General features: G+C 43.9%; 1 protein-coding gene and 1 long non-coding RNA gene across 3 annotated transcripts; one reads left to right on the top strand and one right to left on the bottom strand.

Moving 5' to 3' along the window:
* Positions 1–1,000: 1,000 nt before the first annotated feature.
* Lman2 (lectin, mannose binding 2) lies at positions 1,001–20,135 on the bottom strand. Its single transcript, XM_005333170.5, has 8 exons — positions 19,740–20,135; positions 19,450–19,568; positions 8,536–8,653; positions 7,912–7,991; positions 7,568–7,729; positions 7,339–7,453; positions 4,025–4,144; positions 1,001–1,680 (listed from the first exon to the last, which is right to left on the bottom strand). Exons 1-8 carry the CDS (start codon positions 19,933–19,935, stop codon positions 1,520–1,522), a joined length of 1,071 nt encoding a protein of 356 aa, XP_005333227.1. The 5' UTR covers positions 19,936–20,135; the 3' UTR covers positions 1,001–1,519.
* On the top strand, positions 19,461–20,726 carry LOC120885309 (uncharacterized). 2 transcript variants are annotated; one of them, XR_005727830.2, is made up of 3 exons: positions 19,461–19,596; positions 20,132–20,213; positions 20,541–20,726. It is a non-coding gene; the product is annotated as an uncharacterized LOC120885309 (long non-coding RNA). The 2 variants fall into 2 exon arrangements; XR_013438709.1 differs by lacking the exon at positions 19,461–19,596 and having other exon boundaries at positions 20,075–20,213.
* Positions 20,727–23,200: the final 2,474 nt, after the last annotated feature.

The following is a 23,200-nucleotide window of genomic DNA, read 5'->3' as shown; positions in this document are numbered from 1 at the left end:
ATCATGGAAATGTCCACCCGGATGCATCAGAGTGGACACACCCGCTGCCTGATCTGATGCATTTCCAGTGACCACATAGTGTCGTGGAGTGAAATGAATTAATTAATAGACATCATGCACTTAGAATGATATCTAGTAAGCACTTGATGTTTGCTACTTTTTCAAGTAAAGAAACTTGTTTGGAGAAAAGTGCTCAATAAAATATTTTAATTCTGGGGATCATGACTACTATTCTTAATTAAGGCTTTGTGATGAGGCTCCTAAACCTGCGAAGGAAATGAAGTGGAATCTCCCAGTCACTGTGAGCCATCTCTGAACACCTACCCTGTGGAAATAGGAGTTTACCACTCAGGAAACGGCAAGGACATGGCTCTAGTTAATTCTCTGCTCTGGAGAATGGGTTCATTGGCTTCTTTACTATCTGTATTTTTTGCAGTAAGAACCTACTTGACAATGTTAACTACGCCAGACTGTGACAGGAAGACAGGGTTTTTGTTTTGTGAGACTGAAGACCCAAATGTTACAGAACTGTGTGGGAAAGAGATGAAGAAGAGAGAGAACTAGCAAGGTCTCTCTGGGGTCAGATTTGGACTGGGCAGGGACGCACTGCAGCAGGCTGTGACCTGGGTGGAGGTGACCTGAAAGCTGACACATGGTGATGCTCTCCCTTCAGCAGTTGGCTTCCTTCCACTGTTATCATCTTTGTTCCCTTAAGGAAACCAAAGGAATATGACTGCTGTCCTCAACCTGTCCTCCTGATCCTCCAGGTCAACCCAAACCCCCTAGATTGTCACTGTACCCTCCTACCACTGTCTTGGCCTAGCCTTGAGCCTGGGCTGAGGTCACACCCTCTGCATAGGACCCCAAGTCTTCCCTAACCCATTCTTTCATGGGGCCCTGAAGCACAGGGAGATGGCAAAGGCTGAAAGCTGCAATGCAGTGGCCAGTTGGAAGTTATCAGAAGAAAAAGAAAAGCAAGCCCCTGAGGGCGTCACACGGCTGAGGTTGGCTATTCCACTTTATTTAGCAAATAGTCACACTCTGGGCCCCACGAGCAGCTCCTCCAGCATCACCTGAGTCTGCCTTGAGAAGCGCAGAGAACAGGAAGGCTCATGTTTCCCACCTGGGCCTTGTCTGCCACCACACACAACACACACCTTAGGACAACACCACTGCTCTGGGTCCTCAGGAGCCACCCCAATGTGGTCTGGGGGGCCCTCCAGTGTACAACGGCCACCTGTAGGGCCTCAGCTCCGCCCCAGGTACAGAGGTCCCTACTCCTGAGATGCCACCCCAGGGCAAGAGGCTCATCTCCAGCTGTGGAGTTGCTACATCCCAATCCTGGGCCTGCCACCTGTCCCTGCTGGGCAAGAAGCAAAATGTACGAAAATACTTTTAATCATTTCTTTGAAACAGTTAAGAAATAAGGTCGTCTTATTTTCTTTTACAATCCGAGTAAAAAAAACAGTTCACATTAGTGCCTGGGCCAACATCAGCTTCTTCCTGCCACACCAGGCGCTCAGTAGAAACGCTTGTTCCGCTCCTGGCGCTTCTGGAACACCACAGCACCCACCACGGCACAGACGATGATGCCCAGGAGCGCGCACAGCAGCAGCAGGAATACCCTCCACCCTGTCAGGGGCCCGCTGCGGAAGTTCCCTGTGGGGTCGTCCACGTTATCTAGGGAAGAAGAGAGGGGGGTGAAAAGGCAAAGGGGCAGGGCTGCTGGCTCGGCTCCAGGAAAAGAGACTCACAGGACCACACAGCAGGCCCAGCATAGGGCCACCACACCCACCCTACAAGGGACCTCAGTGAAAACCAGAGACTCCTGGGCTCCCTCTGAAAAGGAGGTACCAGGAGAGGCCCAGGAATCTATGTGACAAGCCCCAACTCCCCCATGTCAAAGTATGAGAATCTCCCTCCCTATCGGGAGAAACAGCTCTGACCAAAGGCTGCCCCTACCTACAGCTCTCAGCGACCTCCCCGGCTGGCTCACAGGTCCTGAGCTACCACCCACACGCTGCAACCCTCTCTAGCCACACCACTCTTCAGCCTGCCAACTGTCAATGGACCCTACTGGGTGCCACACCCTGTGACACGCGGGATCTCAGATTCTGACCACCTTGGAAGGTGGCATCTTTTCAAAACAGAAGATGAGGGCTGGGGATATGGCTCAAGCGGTAGTGTGCTCGTCTGGCATGCACGAGGTACTGGGTTCGATCCTCAGCACCACATACAAATAAAATAAAGATTCCTGTGACACGCGGGATCTCAGATTCTGACCACCTTGGAAGGTGGCACCTTTTCAAAACAGAAGATGAGGGCTGGGGATATGGCTCAAGCAGTAGTGCGCTCGTCTGGCATGCACGAGGTACTGGGTTCGATCCTCAGCACCACATACAAATAAAATAAAGATTTGTGTCCACCGAAAACTAAAAAATAAATAAATATTAAAAAAAAAAACAGAGAAGATGAGGACTTGGCTGTGACTACAGGCCATGAGTGGAGGGACTGGGATCAGGACTGAGCCTTATGTCTGCCGTTTGGCCTCCACACTGTGGCCCTCCACTTGACACTGGGGTCTGCACAGGCCTTTTCCAACCAGGACTGGGCTCAAGTTTCTGCTGTGTTTATGCTGCTCATTTGACAAATGCCAGCTACAAGTCAACCTACAGCCTCCTCCCTGCACAGCCTGACCCCAGGCTGGCCTGCTGACCCCAGCCTCTTTGTCCCTGCACAGTGACAACAATGAACTGAAGCAGGGGAGCCTGAGAGATGTTGCTTTCCTGACAAGCTCCTCAACCTCGGGGCTCCCAGTCCTCCCTGGCACCTTCTCTGCCTCAGGTGCTAACTGAGCCCCAGGGGCAGGGCCTGCTTGATACAGCTGGGCACAGAAGGAAGCTTTGAAACAGCTGCCAAAGGAACAAGTGCATCAACTTCTAAAAACAAGTTAATCCCTGCTTTGCTGGTCACTTGGGGAGAAAAGTACTCAGTAGCCAGTATGATTTTCCTCTAACCAAATGATGGTCTACAGCTGGATTTATTCCATCTCCAAAATATTTAAAACAATGTGAATCTTTAAAAAATGAGATGTTGGTGGGGTGTAGTGGTAGACACCTATAATCCCAATGACTAGGGAGGTTGAGGCAGGAAGATCACAAGTTTGAAGCCAGCCTAGGCAATTCAGTGAGATCCTGTTCCAAAAAATATACCTTATTCCTCCAACCATGACATTCACTCTATGAAGCAGAATTCGTGCCATGAGAAGAACCTAGGGTTTGGAGTTTTGCAAAAACCCAAGTTCAAATCTTGCCCTACCTTTGGCTGAGGAAACATGAGGGTTTCAGCTCCTTCAGCTAGCCATAGACTCAATCTCCAAAGTGTTCACAGACTAACAGGCATGCCAAGAGTGCTGACACACTTCCTTCAGGCAGCAAATTGCCGCTTGACCTTTTTTTTTGTTGTTGTTGTTGGGGAGGATAACTGGGGATTGAACTCAGGGGCTCTCGAACACTGAGCCACATCCTCAGTCCCATTTTGTATTTTATTTAGAGACAGGGTCTCACTGAGTTGCTTAGTGCCTCACTGTTGCTAAGGCTGGCTCTGAACTCGAAATCTTCCTGCTTCAGCCTCCAAAGCCACTGGGATTACAGATGTGTGCCACCACTCCCAGCACACCCCCTTGACTTAATGACCATTATCCCTAGCCCCCAACACAGAAGGGAGCGGACACTGTGCTCTGGGTGTCCTGATTGGCTGCTGCTGCCTCAATAGAAACCACATGGCGTAGAGGATATCCTCACAGATGGACTGGCTTTCCTGCCTCAATCATTTCCTTAAAGACTCACCAGAGCTGACTGGACCCAAGCTTCTGGCCTCTTAGGAACTCCAGGCAGGACCAGGAGCAAACTCATCAGGGACAGGTCTGATACAAGAGCCCAGAACACAGCCAGAACTGGACCAAGAAGGGCTGAGAGCTCCAAACTCACCTGAGGCCTAGCAGGGACAGTCTGGGTGCACATACCTTTAGGTGACTTGAGGAAGTTGACACCAGGCTCTATCTTGGTCCAGTCGATGTTTTCCTCATCAGGTGTGTGCTCTACCATCAGCTGGAACAGCTTGATAGAGATGATGTCATGATTGTCTGCAGGATCAAAAATGAGCCTGTGATGGTATGGAGCCAGCCTCAGGGCCATGGCCCACAGACCCCTCAAAGAGAAGCTGATGTTCCTGATATGGAGAGTGCTGCTGCTCCCCATGGCTGGGCCTCTTTTCTTCCTAGCTACCTTCAATCCTCCAGGGGCTGGGTGTGTTCAGCAAGTACAAGGCCCTCGTTTCAATCTCCAGCACAAAAAATGGACAGAAAAGAGCATGGGCTTTATATTCAAAATCACATGGGTCTAAACTGCAGGCCTGAGGCCCTCTCTGAGGCTCAGTTTCCTCTTCTGTAAGACAGGAGTGATAATCTCCATCATGGGTGTGGTCACATGGCAAGTAAATGAGCACACATAGATCACAGGGAAGACACAATGTGAGGCAGAGGGTGTGTATTTAAAACAGGGACCAGATCAGGGCTGGCCAAGAAGCCTGATCCTCCCAAGGGCAGGCAGCCAACAGATGCTCCTATCAGAGATCTGTGAAGGATGCAAATGAGAAAGTCAGCATCCAGCTAGGAGCTCAGCCTAACACACAGTTAGCAACTGCACCTGAGGAAACTCAGGACTAAGACATGGTCCAACCAGCATGGGCAGGAAAGGACCACCACTCAACACTAACAGCTCTCCCATTTTCGGGGGGTGGAGGCTTGAGTCTCAGAGCCACAATATGACATCCAGCCTGCCTAACTAATTGTAAGCTCAACAGGCTACAATCTGAGGAAAGGCCTTTTATTTAGGGGGGTGGGTACAGTACTGGGTATTGAGTCCAGGAGCTCTCTACCACTGAATAACATCCCAACACACACACATACACCTTCTTTTTTTTTTTTTTTTTCTTGAGACAAGGTCATGCTAAGTTGCTGTGACTGACCTTGAACTTGTGATCCTCCGGCCTCTGCCTCCCAACTTGATGAGATTCCTGGTATATACCACTGCACCCAGCTAAAAAAGGCCTTTTTTAGAGGGAGAATCTCTGGAGCCATGAGAAGGAAGAACCTATATAGAGCAAGGCCCTGGCAGACTGGTCAGGCAGGGCTGAGTGGCATCTGATAGTCAAGCATGCACGGTCCCTGGAGGCAGCAAATGGCCAAAGAAAGAGAGTAGTTTTGGAGTCAGACTCTAGTTCCCACCTGAGCTCTGCCCCTTCCCATTTGCAGTTTTTGGGAAATCCCTCAACTCTGAAATTCCCAGGGTGTTGGTTGTATAAAAAGTGAAAAGACAATTTCCTACTAAAGACTATATTCCAGGATTGCCCACAGGATGCCAAATATCAACAACCCTCCAACTAATGGCCAGACACTACCACTTTTGGGGCCATCTCCACCACTCTTTACTGAGCTCCTCCAAACAGCCTTGGAGAGCATCCATCTGCCACAGATCTGGTTCTGTTCTCATCAAGAACCACCTGCAAAGTGAGTGCAGTGACATAGACCTACAATTCCAGTTACTTGGGAGGCTGAGGCAGGAGAATCACAAGTTCAAGGTCAGCCTAGGCAACTTAGTGAATCCTATTTCAAAAAAATGGATGGGGATGTAGTTTAGTGGCCGAGCACTTGCCTAGCATGTGCAAGACCCTGGATTTGATCCCCAGATACACACACACACACACACACACACACAAAACAAACAAACAAACCCCAAAACCTCTGCAGACCCATGCAGAAACACTATAAGACAAAATTTCAGGTAACCCAGGGGAGAAGATGGGGTAAAGGTTATGGTGGAGTCATCAATAAAACAAGACTGGTCCTAAGTTAGTAATTACCAAAGCTGGAAGACAGGAACAGGGTGCTTATTAGATCAATCTCTCATTTTGGGGGTCTATACTGGCACCGCCCTATTATTAAAGTCTAAAGCAGCAGGCACGGTGGTATATGACTATAATCCCAGCCAACTGGGAGGCTGAGGCAACAGGACTGCAAATTTGAGGCCAGCAAAAAGGCAACTTAGCAAGACCAAGGGCTTGGAGTGTAGTTTAGTGGTAGAGAGCTTGCCTAGCATACACAAGGCCCTGGGTCTGATCTCCAGTACCAGAAAAAATAAACAAAAAACAAAAACATAACTTTAAAACAAAACAAAGGACATATTGGAATTAAGTGGACCCATGTGGTTCCCTGGGGTGGGGATGGGGGAGTCTCCAGCCAGTGAACAGGTTACAGCCTTGAAAATGTTTATCTGAAGATAAATAAACTCTTTTGTCAGGTCATCCATATCACATCCTAGTTCTGGTCAGCAGGAGTTAGCCCTGGATTTAATGCCTTCTGAGCACTCTCAGGAGAAGACTGAGAGTCACAGCCAAGGGTCCCACTAAGTGTTAGCAGGACCTGGTGACCTGGCAAAGTCCATACAGGCCAGAGGAGTCCCTGTGCTTACTGAGTACCCAATGCAGGCCAAACGAGACATATCCCTGACTTCATGGGGAGGTGGGGTGTGTGTCTGGGGTGGGGAGCACAATAAAGTAGATGATATGGCTGACTCAAAGATAGTAAATGCTAGGAAAAAAGGTTAGCTAGGAGTGTTGGGGACTGGAGGAGCAGGTACAAATTCTAGTAAGGGAATTGGGGAAGGCCCCACCAAGTAGGTGACATTAAAGCTAGACTCTAAGAAGATGAAGGTCAGACAGCAAGTCAAAAGGCCAGAAGCAGGATGACACTGGTGTGTTCAAGGAACGCCTTAAGCTGAGTAAGAAGTAAGCCCTGAATCAGAGGTTGCAGGGGTGGGGAGGAGTAGGTTGGGACGGTGCCTTGCTGTGAATTCACCAGTGCACTGGAGGTGGCATGGAGAGGAAAAAGAAAAGTACAGGATGACATCAGGGTTTTTCAGCCTGAGCAATTAGAAAGTCAGAGGAGCCATTTACATCTTGCTGGGCAAAGTATGGTCTTGAGTAGTGGGCATATTAGGGCTCAGATGGGCAGCTGAGTGGACACTGGCTACTGCTTATGTAGTAGTATCTGCAAGTATACAGGGTCTAGATTCAAAGTCAATCTCCTAAAGATAAAGGAAGACTGCTAATGGACTGCTCAAAGACTAAGTCATGGGTACACCAGCATTTATAGACAGTGGGAAGAGGAGGAAGATGGTGAGTGTGGAAATCAAAAGGTGATCAACTATGTCAAAAGGTTCCAACAGACCAGGGAAGGCTTGGGCTAAGAATGGTGGACTTCTCACTCAAACCACTCACCAGACAGGTCTCCAGTGCCCGCCGAGGCTCCAAAATAGTAGCCGGTGGGTAGACGTACTCCCGTGATATCAATGCAATTTTTCCACTCATTCTTGTCCTCCAAGTCAGTCATCACCTGTGGCCAGCCAACATGTCAAATACACCTGCAGGCCCAAGTTTGCCATTTCCCCAGCCTCTAGAGAACCAGCAAAGAAAGACCCAGCCAGCCTCCTCCCTCACACCTGCTCACCGTCAGACGGCCCCGGGAATAGCGCACAGCCAGGAAGGTATCATGGTCCCGGTTGCGAAAATCGGCCGTGCAACCTGCCAGCTCAGTCCAGCGTCCATCTTTGCTATGGTCATAGGAGAGGGAGCCATTGTTCACCATCACTGAGATGTACGGGAACACACGCTGGAACCAAGACACCAGTTAGTTCGCTACTATCCCTTCTTCAGGAGGAAGCAGGCACGCCCACCATCCCAAACCCCGGAGGCTGCTTTTGTGCCAGGACCAGGGAGAAATCCCAGTCCCCACCTTCTAGCCAGCTGTCTAGTCCTTGCTTTCCTGCTCCACAGGAGAGAACAAGGCCCTACCTCAGTGGTCTCATCATTGGGGTATGTGTCCAGAAAGATGGCTAAGCCGTGGAAGTTGTCTTTGCTTCCAAACACAGGTCCTGGAATCATAAGGAGATACTCACACAATGGGAAAAACTGGAGATGTCCCCATGGGTAGCTCAAAGGCAATATGTATAAGGGGCAGGACAGCCCAACTCTGGTCATTCATGCAGGAGACAAGGGAATTCCTAAGGATGAAGCTGAGGTAGGGGGCAAGAAGGGACTCAAGTGTAACAGAGAGGACTCAAGTTTGGAGCCTGAACTATTAGGGGACAGCCCTGGCCATGTGCTGTGAGGTGTCAAAGGGTTATCCGGTCTAGGAAAAATGGGAGAAGCCACAAAGGACCCTCTCAAACCAGGGTAGCACATTTTCTATAAAGGGTCACACAGGAAACCTTTACAGCCTTGAGGTCTATATACAGTCTCTGCTGGATGGCCTTCGTATTCTAGCACTTAAAGGGCAGTGCAGGGTAGAAGATCCTTGGCCCCAGAAACCCAGGCAACTTCCTGCCTTGCCCACCCTGACCTCCCTAGTGGGCCAGCAGCCATGGGGCACCCACCCTCCAGGACCCAGTGGGGCCACCTGAGCAAGCACTGCCCTACCTGGTACAAGGCGGTCCCGGGTGTACCACAAGGCGATGCCATCTCCATGGAGATTCTTCTTCCCTGTGCCATGGACTTTGAAGTGGACATGCATCTCCCAGTCTTTGAGGAAGCAAGGCTGGATGGGGGGGGTGGGAGACAGACAGCACTGCTCAAGAGATCCCCAGGATGTTTGAACAAGTTAGAGGCAATCCTGGCACAAACACTGCCTCATAGAACTATCTTCTTGCCTCTATCAAGACTTGGTACTTACTCATAAGCACAGAGCTAGGTGGCAAGATCACAAGTGTCACTGACCCTGGACTCCCAAGCATTTTCAGCAGGAAGGGAAGGGATTGGTGGGCCCCTACATGAGAAGAGGTAGGCCATGCAGTATCCCAAGGCTGCCAGAGGCCCTCCTCTGCTTTGCCAGGCCTGTTCTCATCCTGGCCTCAACACCAGCCAAATCCCCTAGTGTGTTCCACCTCCATTCCCACTGTTCCTGCCCTGGGATCTTGAAAAAGGGTTATTACCCCTATCTGAGGTATGTATTTTAAATAAACAAAAACGTGTTTTGGGGCAAAACAACTCATACTCAACAGATGTGAAGACAGTCTTGATACATACCCAGCTCTATTTGACCCCAAAACTTCTGCTGTCTTCTATACTTCCTACAGCTTTCAGGCCTTTAACATAAATCACACCAGCTACTTTCTGCCACCCCCTCACTCCCACCCCAACTCTTCTGTTCTAACCAACCTTCCAAAGTGAAGAAAATCAGGCCGAGTGAGTGCCCAAAGGACTCGAACCTAAGTCTGACTGACCACAAAGCCCAACTCCTGGCCAGGACACCTGCCAACCAGGCCCAGCTTAAATGAGGTACCAGTATCAGTGCTGAAGCCTGATTAGGGGGGTGCTCTGGGTCCTTTTAGCCACCATATGAGAAGCAAATGCTTTCTGACAGTCATGGACATCAAGAACAGAGCTGAGCACTGCCTACAGCAAGGGGAACAGCCTGCCAAGAAGCTGCTCATGAAAACTAAGGTGTCAACAACTACTATGAGCAGGAAAAACTTTGCAGAAGTCAGAGATGTGTATATAAGCACACGATTTAAAAAACAAATAAAACAGTCAGAAAGGCAAACCCAAAAAAAGATATGGTTAACCTATCAGATTGGCAGATATTAAAAACATTATTATATAATGCAGATGAGGATGCAGAGAAACACACACTCTCAAGCAACAGGTGTGACTGTAAATGTAAATGGTCCTGTCTTCTTAGGGGCAATTTGGCTACAGCTTTTTAACAGAACAAGGGAGACCCCAGTAGTACTTATCACTTAATAATATCAATGATACTAAAAAAGAGGCTGGGAATGTAGCTCAGTGGTAGAGTGCCTGCCAAGCATGCACGAGGCCTAAAGTTCCTGCAAACAACATCAATGATCTGCTCCCATTTGGGAGTGGGGGTTAAGAAAAAATGTAAAGCATTAACTGACATTAATGACAGGTAATTCTGAGAACTGTGGGGAATGTTTACTTATATATATATATATATATATATATATATATATATTTTTTTTTTAAGGTATAGATGGACACAACACAATGCCTTTATTTTTATATGGTGCTGAGGATTGAACCTGGATCCCACCGGTGCTAAGCAAGCGCTCTACTGCTGAGCCACAATCCTAGCCCTAGGGAATGTTTACTTTCTATCTTTGAATATTATACAAATGAATATTGCTTCTGTAACCAGAAAAAACTCAAATCAAAAATAAAAAACAGGCTGGGCACAGTGGTGTACACCTGTAATCCCAGCATCTCGAGAGGCTGAGGCAGGAGAATTGTAAGTTCAAAGCCAGCCTCAGCAACAGCAAGGTGCTAAGTAACTCAGTGAGACCCTGTCTCTAAATAAAATACAGGGGGCTGGGGATGTGGCTCAAGTGGTAGCGCGCTCGCCTGACATTTGTGCGGCCCGGGTTCGTTCCTCAATACCACATACAAACAAAGATGTTGTGTCCGCCGATAACTAAAAAATAAATGTTAAAATTCTCTCTCTCTTTAAAAATAAATAAATAAATAAAATACAAAATAGGGCTGGGGATGTGGCTCAGTGGTTGAGCGCCCTGAGTTCAATCCCTGGCACCCATAAATATAGATAGATAAACAGATAGATAACAGGGCTGGGTTTGTAGCTCAGTGGGAGAGTGCTTGCCTAGCATGTGTGAGGAACTGGGTTCAATTCTCAGCACTGCATATAAATAAATAAATGTCCATCAACAACTAAGAATAAATAAAATAAAGTAAAAAAGTTTGTCTCAGTGTAGGCAATCTAGTTTGTGCATTCTTCAATTTGCCAGATTCAATGTTCTATCTTGGGGTACCAGGAACCCAAATGATAAGATCCAATCTGGTCTCTGAAAGCATGAAACTAATCAGGACCCACATGGCAACTCACAATGAGTTTAAAACTTCAGATCCTCTCTTGTTTGGGACAGTTCACTAGTTTGGAAACATCAGCAGAATGTGAAGGGGATACTGAGAGGTGATGAGAACTAGCTCTCAAGGACAGGGGACAAGGAATCTGAGTCCACCGCTTGCTGAAGACTATGGAGGCCTTGCTTCGAGTTGGGTTTGCACAAAGACTGAAACCCAAAAGTAAGAGTACAGTAGAAAGGCCCTTGGGGATTCAGCTCAGCTTTGAATCCTCTCCATCCCAAAAATTAGACTAAGGTGACTCTGGCCTCAAATTTTTCAACAATTATACAAGTGCAATATCTGTTATAGGATCATAAATAACTGGTATACAAAGAGATGAGATCAAATAAAAACCAGAGAAAGAAAAAGAAAATAAGCCAACAAGAAGTCCAGATATGGGACTGGGTTGTGGCTCAGTGGTGGAGCGCTTGCCTAGCATGTGAGGCACTGGGTTTCATTCTCAGCACCACATAAAAATAAATAAAATAAAGGTATTGTGTTCATCTACAACTAAAAAAAACAATACAATAACATAATGGGTGAGTTTAATAACAGATTTAAAATAGTTAAAGGGAGGCCAGGTGCAGTGGCACATGCCTATAATCCCAGTTGCTTTGAAGGCTGAAGCAGAAAGATTGAGAGTTCAAAGCCAGCCTTAGCAAAAGCAAGGGCCTAAGCAACTCAGTGAGACCCTGTGGTCTAAGTAAAATACAAAATAGGGCTGAGGATGTGGCTAATCCCTGGTACCCAAATAAATAGTTAAAGAGAGAATTTGTGAACTCGAGGCCATTTAATAAAAATATCCAGAATGAGGGCTGGGGCTATAACTCAGTGACAGAGCACTAGCCTAGCATGTGTGAGGCACTGGGTTCGGTCCTCAGCACCACATAAAAAAATAAATTAATTAAATAAAGGCATGCCGTCCATCTACAATTATAAAAAAGATTTATATACATTACGTAATACATATATATTATATATATATGTGTGTATGTGTGTGTGTGTGTGTGTTTTAGTTGTGGATGAACCTTTATTTATTTTTATACGGTGCTAAGAATCAAACCCAATACCTCACACATGCAAGTGCGCGCGCGCACACACACACACACACACACACACACACACACACACACACACACACACACATCTATAAACCAAAGGAGATGAAAGAAAACCATATGCTATGTTTTGGATAACATTTGACTGTATCTCCCAAAGACCCATGTATTAGCACTTGGTCTTCAGTATGGTGATCATTAAGAGGTGGTAGGATCTTTAAGTTGGTCCTTGGTAGGTTATTACTGGCTTCTTCATGTCTCTGCACGTCATCTTGTCCTTTCATAGGTACTCCATCAGTGATGCTATTTGTTATGAGTTGATGTAGCCAGCATCAGCATCATGCTATCTGGACTTGCAGGCTCTTGAACATCAAACTAAATAAACCTATTTTTCTTTATGAAAATTATCCAGCCCCAGGTTATTTCATTATAGTAACAGACAACAGATTAACACTCCATACCTACACAAACACACACACACACAGAGAAAGAGTGAGAGAGAAGAGAAAAAAAAATTTTTAAACGGAGGGAGGGGGCTGGGGTTGTAGCTCAGTGGTAGATTGCTCGCCTAGCATGTGAGAGGCCTTGGGTTCAATCCTCAGCACCACATAAAAATAAATAAATAAATAAAGGTATTGTGTTCATCTACAACTAAAAGAATGAAAGGAAAATTAAGACATTTTCAGACAAAACAAAAACAAATTAAAAGAATTCATTATCAGTGGACACAACTATTACCTTTCATTCTTTGTGAAGATGGAAAATGATCAAAATGTAAGAGTTCAGGAATGAAGAACAACAAAGAAAAAATATGAAGGTAAAAAATCTACATAAATATTTGAGTAAAACAATTTAAAACAGAAAGCATTAAAATAAATGTCAGCAATAGGGTAAAGAGAGTTTAAAGTATCTTAAGAACCTTGCATTATTCAAGAAGGTGGTTAAAGTACACATTATCCTAAGTCTTTGGTAAACATGGACATATATTTTAAACTTATAATAACTACTATAAAATTGCAAAAAGAACATATAACTTTCAAGCTAACAAAAAAAATTAGAACAATAAAAATTAATCCTAAGGAAATCAAGACTAGGGAGAATAATGAACAGTGTTCAAGTAAAACAAATAGAAGGTAAACTGTAACAGCCAAATTATATTGTTATTTTATGTGCATGTATAAATATGTAACAAAAAATCCCAACATTATGTATAACTACAATGCACCAGTTTAAAAAAATGGGGAGGGGCTGGGTTTGTGGCTGAGACTCAGAGTTAGAGTGCTTGCCTCGCATGTGTGAGGCACTGGGTTGGATTCTCAGCAACACATAAAAACAAACAAACAAAATAAAGGTATTATGTCCACCTATGACTAAAAATATATATATATATATATATATATATATATATATATATATATATAAAATGGGGGAAAAAAAGAAAGGTAAATAGACAGGAGATCAAATTCAAGTGTGCAGGTAATTATATGTAAATGAACTAAATATTAGATTAAAAAACAAAACATAAGGGCCACTAGGACCTTTCTATACTATTTCTTACAATGGTGTATGAATCTACAACTAATTCAAAATTAAAGGTTAAACTTAAAAATTAAATAAAGGTATTATGTCATCTAAAACTAAAAATAAAAAAAAATTTAAAGTAACTAAATGATCAAATATGATCAAATATCTAAATTTAAGAGTTAGCCAGATATAGTAGTGCATGCCTGTAATCCCAACAACTTGGGTAAGGTGAGGCAGGAGGACCACAGACAAGTTTGAGATCATCCTGAACAATTCATCAAGACCCTCAGCAACTCAGTGAGACCGTTTCAAAATTTAAAAATTTTAAATAGGGCTGGCGATGTAGCTTAGTGGTAAATTATCCCTGGGTTCAATACCCAGGATTTTTTAAAAAGGTAAAAACAGAATTACCATACAACCTGTTATTTCTACTTCTTTTATGTATTTATTTATGTATTTATGTATTTATTTATTTATTTTGTGGTGCTGGGGATTGAACCCAGGGCATTACGGATGTGAGGCAAGCACTCTACCAACTGAGCTATATATCCAGCTCCTAATTCTATTTCTTATGTTTATACCCAAAAGAACCCAGAAGAGGGACTCAGATGTCAGTTCATCAATATTCACAGCAGTATTCACAAGAGTCAAAAAGAGGGAACAATCCAGTGTCCATCAACAGATGAATGGATTAACAAAATGTGGTTCACATACATAGAAATATTACTCAGCCACAAGAAAAAATGCATACTAAAATACAAAGGAAACTTGAAAAATTATGGTAAATTAAATAAACCAGATATAGAAGGATTAAAAACTGGACAACAAACTTTAAAAGGAGATCCCCCTCCCTCCCTCCCCCCCATATATATATTAGTCATAGTTGGACAAAATACCTTTTTTTACTTATTTTTATGTGGTGCTGAGGATCGAACCCAGTGCCTTGCACATGCTAGGCGAGAGTGCTCTACCACTGAGCCACAACCCTAAAAGGGGACTCTTAATGATAAAGATATTATTTAATCAAAGATAGAAAAAATTTGTTTCTATATATATGCCTAATTTGGTCTCAAAATATATACAACAGAAACTGACAGAATCATTGCTAATAGAATATTAATACAAGGAATTTGTATTTTCATGACATTCCCTATACAGAATTTTAATATAATATATTCATTGCTTGAAAATCTCTTATTTGTTAATCTATCACAGTACTCCGCAACTTTTTTAAAACCTCCCTTAGTAACTGGTAAAAATGAACTGATAAAATGTCAAGAAGGATATAAAAGATTTGAACTCAATCAGCAAATGTGATTTACAGGACCTAAACCACATGCTACATTCTGTAAGTAGAGAATCCACATTCTTTGCAAGCATGCACAAAACATTTCCCAAAACTCTAACTACTTGAGGGACCATGCTCAAGTCTTAATAGACTTTCAAGGGACTGAAATTCTTGACTGCAATGCAATTACACCAGATATCAATAATTTGAAAATTTTAAAAATTACCAAAATAACCCTCATTTATTTGGAAAAAAATTAAATCATATCACACATATACAAAAGTCAATCTAGTTACCACATTTCAATGATCTGGGCCTAGTACTAAAGAAAGAGCCCAGCTTGGTGTGAGGTGTGCACTGGAATAAAAGAGCAAACTGAGAAAGGGAAGAGGGAAAGGAAAATCTATATTCCTGTTCCAGGTATGCTGGCAAGAAGGTCAGCTTCAGGTAAACTCATATATGGAAGCGGAGAACCTGGAAACTGATTCTGACAAGACTATGCAAGCCTTAGAAAGTCTCCATAAACCCCAGATTAAAAACTACAGGGGCTGGGGTTGTAGTTCAGTGGTAGAGTGCTTGTCTCGCATGCATGGGGCACTGAGTTCGATCCTCAGCACCACATAAAGCAAAATAAAGACATGTGTCCACCTATAACTAAAAAATAAATATTTGAAAAACAAACTACAGCGAAGGAGGAAAATTTATATATATATGATATACATATAGATATATAAGGACAACATATGAAAAATATATATTATATATATAATATATGAATGTGATATAAACAACATAAGCCTCTGAAGAATTTGAAGGAGGTAAGGTACAGATTTAGAAGCTGCTTTGGGGGCATAGTTCTCAACCATGACTACACAGCAGCCACCTGAAGAGATCAGAATTTTTTTTTTTTTTGGTACCAGGAATTGAACCCAAGGGTACTTAACCACTTGAGCCACACCCCCAGCCTTTTCATTTTTTATTTAGAGGCAGGGTCTCACTAAGTTGCTGAGGCTGGCTTTGATTTTGCAATTCTCCTGCCTTAGCCTTTCAAGTTTCTAGGACTGTAGGCATACGCCACAATGTAGCCCATTTCTTTCACCCAGCTGAAAGCTCAGAAATTTTAATGAAAATATTTCAACATAAAACAATTTTTTAATAATAAATTTTAATGAAACCAGAATCACCTGGCAGGAATAGATCATTTTATAGTCAGGCAGTTTCCTCATCTTTGCTTGGAACAAGGTAGAAGGCTAATATAATCTAATATTCAGATGATACATCATTAATAATTCTGATAGAAGATCACTCACAACATGATTTGGGTTTAAAAACTAAAGGAAGTTCAAAATATTGAGTGGTCCTGTTATACCAATACTCCAACTCCATCTACAATTTAAGTGAACAATTTCTCAGAATTCACATTAAAAAATAAAAAGCAGATGTGACACTGAAGCCCGTATCATTTTGCCTCTAGTATCTTGTCCATATGGTGAGGCTAGGGAGACAACATCTCACTGAGATGCATTTCAATAAATTACCACTTTTGTATAATAGATATTCAAAATTTGTGTAATGTATCCAGGCATGGTGGTGCACACTTGCAGGCCCAGATACTCTGGAGGCTAGGCCAGTAGAATCCTTCAGCCCAGGAATTTGAGGTCAGCCTGGGCAACACAGTGAGACTCCATGATAAAATAAAAATAAAAAATTCTGTACTGCACTATTTTGATCAGTTATGAACCAATAATCCCAAAGAAAATATTAAAACCTAAATATTAAATCCTGACAAAGTTAAAAAGTTTAAATCACAACACTTATTATGAAGCTGCAAAGAACTATGATAGGTTAAGGAATAAGGGATTTTCAAGTAGTAAATATATTGTATGAAGATAAAGTCCTGTGTGAGGAATGACATGAAAATACAAGTTCAATTTAAACAGACTGAAGTACAATATAAGTTTATTTATATTGCTTAAAAGAAAAGTGGATATCCAGGAAGCAATATTTAGATACCATTAAATATTTAAGAGTACTGAATAGTTTTACTGGAAACTACATCCTTTGCTTTTGGGGGGAAGAGGGGGCGGTGGTGGGATCCAAATCCAGGGCTTCTAGGCAAGCACTGAGCGATACCACTACAGCTACACTGAAAATATTTCAACATAAGACAATTTTTTAATAACAAATTTTAAAGGGGACATATAATTTCAGATTGGGATGTCAGAGGGGAAAAATAAAAGTTTAAAGGCCACTGCTGTAGCCTCCACACAAGAATTCCTCAGGATGGCGCCTGGGCAACCTCTTTAGCGTCCCCATATCCTGTGTTCCAGATAACAAGCACTTGGAGTTCTAGTCATCTCTGAGCCACACCATAGTTCAGAAGGCAGTTCAGGGAGTGTATGCTAATTTAGTACCTTTCCCAGATGGAGCGTGAAGGTGACAATGAGAAAATACTGAACACAAAATTCTAAGCAATTTCGTTCAGGAAATTTGGGAATCATCCCAAACATTCATGGAATATCAGAAGGGCCTAACAGGAAATTTCCCTGGACCTGAATGGGAAAAGGAGGGAAGAAAGGCAAGGTAATATTTGACTGAAAATTTAATTAAACATAAGTGCAGGGCTGGGGTTGTAGCTCAGTGGTACAGCACCTGCCTAGCACATGTGAGGCACTGGGTTCGATCCTCAGCACCACATATTTAATTAATTAACTAATTAATAGAAATGTGTCCATCTACAACTGGGAAGAAAAAAGAGGTAAGTGCAGAATGCTCAGTCCTGTAATATCTCCAAACCATTGATAATGCCAACCATCAGCTACCTACACCGTAATTTAAGCCACTATTTTGGATGTGTACATTCTTTTGTGGCTAAACCTAATTTCTATTAGTTCTAGTGCTATTTGTACCTCACTTAAAAAAAAAAAAAAAAACTTAATGCTATGTAGAATTCATTTCTATAAAAAAACATAAGGCTACATTATCATTTTTAAATATTAACCAGGCTAGAGGTGTAACAGTGGCAGAGTGCTTGTCTGGCATGAGTAAGACCCTGGGTCTGATCCTCAGCATCATTTAAAAAAAAAAAAAAAATCTGAAAATCTGCAAGCCCTGAAACAGAATAATAAGACAAAATGTTATTTGGGGGAGATAAGGTGGTTAATGAAGTACTCTGAGTGGGTGGCACTTGAACTGAGACTTAACAGATGAAAAGAAATCAAGCTGGCAAGAAGAACCAGGAGGCAGTGTCCCAGACAGGGGAACGATAAGTGCAAAGGTCCTGAGGCATGAAGGCAGCCAGAGGCTGGAACAAAATCAATAGAGAATGATTGGAGATGCCAGGCACCAGGAGCCAGACTGTACAGATATAATGCACAGTTATCCTTCGAAGGAGACTCCAGGCTCTGAGGATCAGAACAAAAACTGAAGAAAGTAACCCCAGATGCTTCCAATAGCAATTTAGTGGCATGGAACAGGAAGAGAAGAGGCAATGAGAGGACAGGCAGATGAAGCAACACAAGGACAGTGTGGGCTCCCAGAACGCAATGAGAAAGTCAATCAGGACAAAAGAGCAGGGTGACAAAGAAAACTAGGACTCTGGCCAACAGTGTGGGTTGTAGGAAGGGTTGGATCAGGCAGGCTAGGGCAGGAGCAGGTTGCTTCCCAAGCTGATACCCAGCTCAAAATTACTCCCTTTTCCCCAACTTAAACTTACTCAATGTAGAGTCTATGCTGATCTTAGCCACTGCTCATATATGACATGCCAGTGACACCTCAGCCTCCCTGACCTCCAGGATAAAGGTCACAGAAATTAAAACTGCCCACAAATCCAGATCCTCCCTCCTCCTCAAGTAGTGGCTTGAACGGTAGGTATGTCTCCCCTCTTGAGAACCAGTCACCTGGTGGTTCCAAATAGAGCCCTCTAATGATAACAAGACCCTTAGCCAAGTACTGGGGAAAGGGTCTAGGCCTTTAAGAATGTCAGAGAGATTCATCCACTGTCCAGAAGAAAGGGGATCATGTGTACCAAGTGTACTCCTGGGCTCAGAGAACAAACATAACAATTTAAATGCGGTTTCTGCCATTTATTGGCTGCATTATCTATGCATAAAGACATGCAAACCATCTATTTCAAACAGCCTGCTTGAGAATTAAATGCAATCAGGTATGACAAGGTCAGTGCCTAACACACAGCTAAATACCCAATAATGATCCAGGTTGTTTCATTCTTCCCACGATAGAAGGGGATAAATTCAGACAATCTGACAGTTCCACCATTTTCTGACTATGAGCACTTTCAACTTTAAGACTTATTTTTTTAGTCAGTAAAATGGAGATTACATCTCTTACTGGGCATGGCTTTTGAAGAAATTAGATAAGAAAAGTGTGAAGTGTCAAGCACAGCTCCTGACACATACCTACTCAATATCCATTATTTATTATTAGTGAGTGTAACCAAGATGGAGAAGAAATGAGCGAGGGAGGAGCAGGGCACGCCTATAAACGAAGCTCAGGTCTTGGCTTCTTGGAGTGGCAAGGAGCAGTGGCTTGAACGGTATGTCTCGCCTCTTGGGAACCACTCACCTGATGGTTCCAAATAGAGCCCTCTTTGCTGCGCTCATCGGGGGTCAGACGCACGTACTGACTCGTAAGCATTGTGCTGCCTTGGAAGTCCCAGAGAGGCATGGAGCTGGAACCAACGCCTGTAGGCAGAGTGACGGACATAAACAGGTGCGTGAGAGGCCATGCCAGGACTGGTATTGAGAAGGGCAGGAAACCCACAGAGCTGCTCTCCTCGAGAGAAAGGGCACGCCCTCCCCCAACCCAGCTCAGCCTTGCCCTCACCCTTCACTCAATTCCTTCCCGGGCCTCACCTTGGTAGGGCTTGATAAGCGAATGCTCCCGCTTGAGGTGTTCACTGTTGCCGTCGGTTATATCCGCAGCCACTGACGCCAGCAACAGAAGAAGATGTAGAAGGGTAACGGGGCCAGGGCCGGGGCCAGGAAGCCCAGGTCTCCCTGGGCACCGCCGGCCCCAGCCCCAGCGCCAAAACCAGCCCTCCTCCGCCATTCTCCTTTCCTCTCGGCCACTTCCGCCCTAGGACTTCCGCCTTCCGGATGTCCTATCTAATGGCCTCCGGCCGGAAACCCTCCAACTCTAATGTCACCGGGGAGTTAAAAAACAAAGCCTCTCAGCCGAGGGGGTGGCAGCTTTACTAGACGGGCAGCCCCCTGTCCTGGTTGAGGGTCGTTCCATCACCTTGTAGGTTCCAGGCACCTGCCAGCCGGGCTCAGCAATGGATTCTTAGGCGCCACAGAGTTTCAGCCAATCACAGAGCAGCACGTTAGGTATGTAAGCCAATGAGCAGAGCAATGGTCTGAACCGCGGGAAATGCGAGCGCCGTCCTCCGAGCGGAGCACCGTGGAACTTGTAGTTTTTATCCGCTGCTTGCGCGGACTGGATGCGCAGGACTACAACGCCCTTCTCCTCTGGCTTCGGGTCTGGTCTCTAAAAAGATCTTTCCCAATTTGAGGTGGGGGCGGTGACCTCTAAATTGAAGTAGCAGGCTTGATGACTTCGACTCACTGAGTAGCCTCCGCCCCAGCTAGTTCGAGGCGTTTGGGGACGTAAAATTCCCCACTATTTGAGGGCCTCCACTGTCCCCAACTCCGCAGGTCCAGTCGGATTGAAGCAGGAGGAGCAGACCCAGGTCTTGGCCTGGGACCCTAGTGATGGTTGGAACCTGTCTGAATCCAAACCAGGACGGTGCCCTGTCTTGGAAGAAGCATCCATGAAAAGTTCGGCAAAAATGGCTGTGGATAAGAGATTGAAACCAGTTCAATAAATGATTTAATTACCAATATTTTTAAGTCAGAGTACTTAAATTCACATCGAAAATCCCGATTGCCACTTTTTCAAGAAAAAAAAAATTGGAAAATTTAGACCCACATTCCTGCAAGAGGACTGAAAACTGGGGCTGATGAGGACTGCCTCTACAAAGGCAGCCCTCTTCCAACCTAGCCTCCCGCTGGCCACTGATGTACATCAATTGTCTCAATTAATGATTCCTGTTATAGAAACAGGATGTGATGTTGTTTGGTCGCTCCTTTATTTTAAGAACCTGCCCTCTTAAATGAATGAACTTATTCAGTGTTTAGTACTGAGACCTCTTTTCTGGGTCATTTGTTTTATTTTTCTGGTAATGGGAATTGGACCAAGGAGCACTCTACCACTGAGCTACATCCTATTCCTTAAAAAAAAAAAAAAAAAAAAAAAAAAATTAAGGCTAACCTTGAACTTTCAATTCTGTTTCAACTCCCAAGTAGCTGGGATTATAGTCATGCACCCCCATGCCCAGCTCTGAGTCATACATTTTAAATTATTATTTTGTATTAAAGCAATACATTATTATGGTGTGCTTGATATACACCACAGGGTATCCTAAGGGGGGCTGGCTCCAGGGAACCCTCCCAGTATCAAAATCTGAGGATGCTTGAGTCTCTTATATAAAATGGCATAGAGGCTGTGTGTGTTAGCAAAGGCCTATAATTCCAGTGACTTGAGAGGCTGAGGCAGGCAGATCACAAGTTTGAGGCTACCTTCAGCAACTTAGCAGGGTCCTAAGCAACTTAGTGAGACTCTGGCTCCAAAAATAAAAAGGCTGGGGATGTAGCTCAGTGGTAAAGCACCTATGCACATTCTCTCTTATATTCTTTAAATCATCTTTAGGTTACTTATATCTAATACAATGTAAATGAAATGAAAATAGTTGTTACATTGCATTATTTAGAGAATAATGACAAGAAAAGTCTGTATATACTCAGTACAGATTCGAAAATTTTCCCTAATATTTCCCATCCACAGTTGGTTTGGTGAATGTGGATCCTGCAGATACAGAGGCAGCCGTATATATGTATCTGTATATATACATATATAGAGAGAGAAGGAGGGACAAAAATCACAAACATATGTACAGCAAAAGTCTTCTGCCTCCTCTCCCAATGGGTCTACACTTCTGGAGATTAACCTCTACCTGTGCAAACAAGGACATGTACATTCCACTGAACTCCCATCAGGGCTGGGATTTTTGTCAACTACAGTCACTACTGAATCCCAGCATCTAGATTAGTGCACATAAGAGGTGGTTAATTGGTGAAAGAATGACTATTTGTTCCAGAACCTGGAATTGGGTCATGAAGAATGAGTAGGAATTTACCAGGGAGGGAAATGGAATTCTCAGTGGAGACAACATGAGATACAAAGTCAAGGAAGATGGGTGCCTGGAAGCATTAGGAATACAACAATTTGGAACAGATAGGAAGAATGTGACTGAAGACGGGGAGTGGCTGAGACTAAAATTCAAAGAGTCTTCATTTCCCCACAAAGGAGCCATTTTGCAGAACTCAATGAGATGGTTTTAAGTACAGCAGTGACTGATGTGTGCATTTCTCTAGTGGGAGTGAGAAGAGACTGGATCTGTTAGGAAAACTGAATTCATTATGACCAAATAAGGGTAAGACCTAAGCCAAGGATGCCTCCACAGTGAAGAAGGATCAAAAGTCCCATCAGAAACTAGGTTCTAGTAACTGTTCTGCTATGGGAAACCAGAGCGAGGGAAGTTGAGGTCAGTGTTCTGTGGGGTGAAAGTATTCCATGGAGTGGAGAAAACTAGATGAGGGCTAAGAGATAAGAAATCCCAGGGTTAGCTGGGGCCCCTGTGGGCAGAGTTAGAACTGGCATCCCTGTTGGAGGGTTGGAGAGAGGCATTTCAGCAGCAGCAGGAATGGACAAACTTAATTGGAAATCCTTGTGACTGGGCCTTTGACAGGAGGAAGATGAACTATTTGCTCGTGGGCTGGTGGAAGGTTCAAGCCCAGGTCCCAGCACCCAGGGTGCATTTGCCATTTAGCAAGTCTCTAACATAATATATACAGTCTTGGTCAACTCACTTCTCTCTGAGCCTCAGTTTCCTGTTCTATAAAATAGGAATAATGAACACTACTCACAAAATGGTTGTGAAGATCAATTGAAGTTCTGGTCAAAAGACACTATAAACTATAAAACACCCTATGAGCTTAGGCTTGGATCTATAGCACAGCAAATAGGCAGGCTTCATTTATGGCATACATCCTAAACCCCCTCATAGGTACCACCATTGAGAAGACCACCCTTGAGCTGAGGTTGTGGCTCAGTTATAGAGCACTTGCCTAGCGTGCATGAGGCCCTGGTTCTATCCCCAGTACTACATGAATGAATGAATGAATGAATGAGTAAATAAAATCATCTTTGGAAAATACCCACCATTGACAATGACCTATGTCTGAAAGCAACCCCC

This window comes from Ictidomys tridecemlineatus, chromosome 1, assembly GCF_052094955.1.
Source record: "Ictidomys tridecemlineatus isolate mIctTri1 chromosome 1, mIctTri1.hap1, whole genome shotgun sequence".
Taxonomy (NCBI): Eukaryota; Metazoa; Chordata; class Mammalia; order Rodentia; family Sciuridae; genus Ictidomys; species Ictidomys tridecemlineatus.
This window is presented reverse-complemented; position numbering and strand designations above follow the sequence as displayed.

Coding starts and splice junctions, on each gene's coding strand:
- Lman2 (XM_005333170.5), bottom strand. CDS start 19,935: ATGGCGGAGGAGGGCTGGTTTTGGCGCTGGGGCTGGGGCCGGCGGTGC. Junction 7,992..8,535: donor CCGGGACCGCCTTGTACCAG/GTAGGGCAGTGC, acceptor TTATGATTCCAG/GACCTGTGTTTGGAAGCAAA. Junction 7,730..7,911: donor CCAATGATGAGACCACTGAG/GTAGGGCCTTGT, acceptor TCTTGGTTCCAG/CGTGTGTTCCCGTACATCTC.